The following is a 3,545-nucleotide window of genomic DNA, read 5'->3' on the forward strand; positions in this document are numbered from 1 at the left end:
ATATCTATCTAGATATAAATTATTTTTAATATTGCTAAATTTCTTCATTATTTTTCCCAATATTATAATATTTCATGTATTTTAACATATTAATACTATTTTATCTTATCCATGAATATTAGGTCAAATTTTTACTAGAATCGTTTGATAAACGTATTTTCCTTATAATTGGCGTCAAAAAAGTAACCAATCTACTTACATAAGTTGTATATTTTATGACAAATCTTTCACAAAATTGCTAGTGAATTGTTGTAAAGCTGTAGATTTGATAATTTTCATTTGATCTGTTTTTATTGTAATTAGCATATAGCAAATTTGTAAAAAAAAATTCAATTTTTTCAAACAATTAATTACTTTAATTTGTTGTGTTAAGTTAATCTATTTTCTTTTTGTTGCTTTTGCAATCTTTCTTGAAGAAGTTTATTGCGAATTGGGCAAATCGCTGTCGTAAGGTAGGCGAATTTTGTGGTAAACTAGGAGTCGAACTATATGGGACATTTGGTCTTCGATTCCTGGGAAACCTTTGTCGCACATTTTCCTCCCTATACTCTTCAATGGACCCACGAATCATTGCTTTGTAACCAATATTCACTACCGAATAGAACACTATCACATATCTATTATGATGTTTTTCCTTGCTGACAAGAGTTTTATCAAATTTAATCTTATCCTCAAAATCTCGATCACGTGCATTATTTAAATGTGCACGTAGTATGTACAGTTAGTCATCTGAAGATGCATTTTGTAGCGAATGCTCCAAGGACCTTTAGCAGACGGCCAGTCGACCACGCAGAAAGTAATCAATGCGTAAATTATACACTCAACGAATGCAACCTTCGAGTGGGAAGGTAATCAAAGAACAACGTCTTTGGCGACTGTTTCATAATAAAACATTTATTCGATTTGTCCAAGACGTTTCTTCGAATATTGGCGAACTTTATGTTTAAGTTAAATTAGTTGTCGATTGCAAACAATGTGAACGACACCATCTGGTCTAGTCAATCACAGGCAATTAATAACATTATGTAACGAGGCTGCAACTCTTTCGACAGCGATAATCAACATCTGCTGAAAATCAATGCGCAAAGTTGAAGCCTGCAAAATAAAAGAAATTAAGAACAATTAATCCTCAAATGGATTTTGCAATAAATTACCTATTGATGGGGAGAAAACTTGCAATTTATGATTGTATTAGCGAAGGTCTTACGTTTCCTCTGTTTTCATTTGCATTGAATGCAAACCATTGACCCATAAAATCAAATGCAGTCATCTATTCAATCAAAAAAATAATTAAGAAAAAGGACTATTATTATAGATAAAAATATCATCCTTAAAACACTATTTTTTACATTTATTATTTATAAAAAAAAGAGTAACCAGCTCATGTAATCACGCGCTCAAACATTAATAAATGTATAACAGAAAAATTACAATTTTTTTTTGGTAAATATTTAAAAAATGCGACTTGCTAGAAGTTCATTTCAAATTGTAAATATAAGTTTTCTTAAAAAATCTAAACATCGAACTTACATAGGTTTCCTATCGATGTACGAACGTGAGATAGCAGTTCGAAAAAAAATGTAGAATGGAAAACAATGTAATATATAATAAAAATAAGTACATGATCAAAATGAACAAGATGTAGAAAAATAAAAGAAAATATTTATATGATCTGCTTTAAAAGCTCGTTCAGTTCGACTTGTTCGCGCTCCTTGTCAGATTGTTCTTGGTATAGGCGACTAGATATCTCTTGGAACCTTTGCCTCAATGAGTGGTTCTCGATGTTCTCAATTTCAGATTCATGCTGTGCCAATCTATTTTTGATTGTTGCAATCTCTCCCTGCACCTCTTCCAATCTCGTTTCAATATTCGCTATAAAATAGACATTAGTAAAGATGAAAACTAACATTTGGTATATATTTACCTCTAGACAAATTCATTGAAGAATAACAGACACTAGATGACTGGGGCTGATAATAATCTAAGTCTTGTAGTGGTGATATGTCCATTGAATTAAACATATCTGTCGAAAATTCGGTCAGTATCTTGGAGTCAACAGTGTTGTTCTGAAACATTGAATAAATTATAAAACTGTTTATATAACTACCTATAAAAATAATACCATAACTGAGTTTGAATCTGTTAGATGACTGTCTTCAGCAGAATTCTGGCTTGTCTCGTCCAATTCCAATACATGCAAAGTGGCATCCTCTTCCTCAGAATCACTCACTGCTCCTCCAAATATATCATGTTCAGCAACATTGGGGTTTGGATCAATTGGTTCCTTCTTAATCACAGTTCCTTTATTGACTTTATTGTCATCATCTTCATTTAAGACTTCCCATTTCACACTCACCTAAATTAAATATTTAAAATTTTCCATCAAACTAGACTACACTACAATACATACAGCATCATTATCTATTCTAAGAAGCCTTTTCACTTCTTTTTCAATCTCTGGAGCTTCGACATACTTCTTTTTTAATGTTTTCCTGAATCTTCTCCTCCTAACATTCTTTGTTGGTGGTGTAATACCATGAGGCCATAGATATTTCTTCTCCACCTTTAATGAGTCCTTCTTCTTAGTTTTTTGAGGAGAATCTTCATCAGTCACTTGGTCATCCTCATGACGACATAACAGCATCTGACAGATATCAGCCGTTTTATAGAAACCTTTTCCATCAATTGTTTTCAATGACTCAACTACAGTTGGCAAATCAACAACTTTGGCAATCATGAGCCATTGGTCAACTCTTACTTCCCCATGTCGAAGGTCATTATCAATTTTTAAAGAGATTATATCTTTTAAAGTGCTATTATTTCTAATGGCTTCGCGAAGAACTTTTGCTGGCTCCTTAAAAATAAATTAAAGTTAAACAGTTAACTTACATTATTTATAAAATTCTTTACCATTGGTAATCTCAATATAAACTGAGACTCCAGTTCTGAATCAGGATCAAATCCTCGATTATGGTTGCGCTCCATTGTATCTCTTCCAATATACAGAATAAACTAAAATAAAACACTTACACAAACCTGACTACATCCAATAATCTCAAAAAAAATATGTTATCAATCTTCAACAAAGTTTGTTCGTTTTACAAAAATGTTGAGATTGCATTACAAGAACTAAACCAAACAAAACATAATTGCTGAATTGCTGTATTATGGTTATACTTATGATGGTGGTATGCGTGGAATTTTGTATCTGGCATTACAGTTGCAAACTTTTTGAATTTGCTATCCTACTTTTAAATCTTGCAACATTGTCACCAATGAATAATATTACTTATTTATAAAATTATTTTGTAAGGTAAATTTCATTAATTGTCCTCATCCTTGTACTTTCCATCTTCGATGTTAATTGAAATATGATGTTTCTTTTTCGTATTTAAAGGGAATGCTAATACTTTAAAAAAATATTCTGGTTTTTACTGATCCTTTGCATTGTTGCCAAGTTTTAGAAACTATAAATTTCCTGATGTTTCATACTTATTTTGCCCATTAACATAGAAATAATTAATTATTATTTTATTACAAATTAA

The 3,545-nt window shown here is 31.1% G+C and overlaps 1 protein-coding gene across 2 annotated transcripts; it reads right to left on the bottom strand.

The window, feature by feature from the left end:
* Positions 1-360: 360 nt before the first annotated feature.
* On the bottom strand, positions 361-3,182 carry LOC108558859 (transcription initiation factor TFIID subunit 7-like). 2 transcript variants are annotated; one of them, XR_001890917.1, is made up of 7 exons: positions 2,911-3,182; positions 2,411-2,854; positions 2,123-2,356; positions 1,925-2,066; positions 1,531-1,872; positions 1,155-1,214; positions 361-1,095 (listed from the first exon to the last, which is right to left on the bottom strand). XR_001890917.1 is itself a non-coding variant. In XM_017915892.1 (5 exons), exons 1-5 carry the CDS (start codon positions 2,983-2,985, stop codon positions 1,664-1,666), a joined length of 1,104 nt encoding a protein of 367 aa, XP_017771381.1. In that variant the 5' UTR covers positions 2,986-3,182; the 3' UTR covers positions 1,331-1,663. The 2 variants fall into 2 exon arrangements, 1 of the variants encoding a protein (XP_017771381.1); XM_017915892.1 differs by lacking the exons at positions 361-1,095; positions 1,155-1,214 and having other exon boundaries at positions 1,331-1,872.
* Between the last annotated feature and the right edge of the window lie 363 nt (positions 3,183-3,545).

This window comes from Nicrophorus vespilloides, unplaced genomic scaffold (genome assembly GCF_001412225.1).
Source record: "Nicrophorus vespilloides isolate i.1.1-1 unplaced genomic scaffold, Nicve_v1.0, whole genome shotgun sequence".
Classification (NCBI taxonomy): Eukaryota; Metazoa; Arthropoda; class Insecta; order Coleoptera; family Silphidae; genus Nicrophorus; species Nicrophorus vespilloides.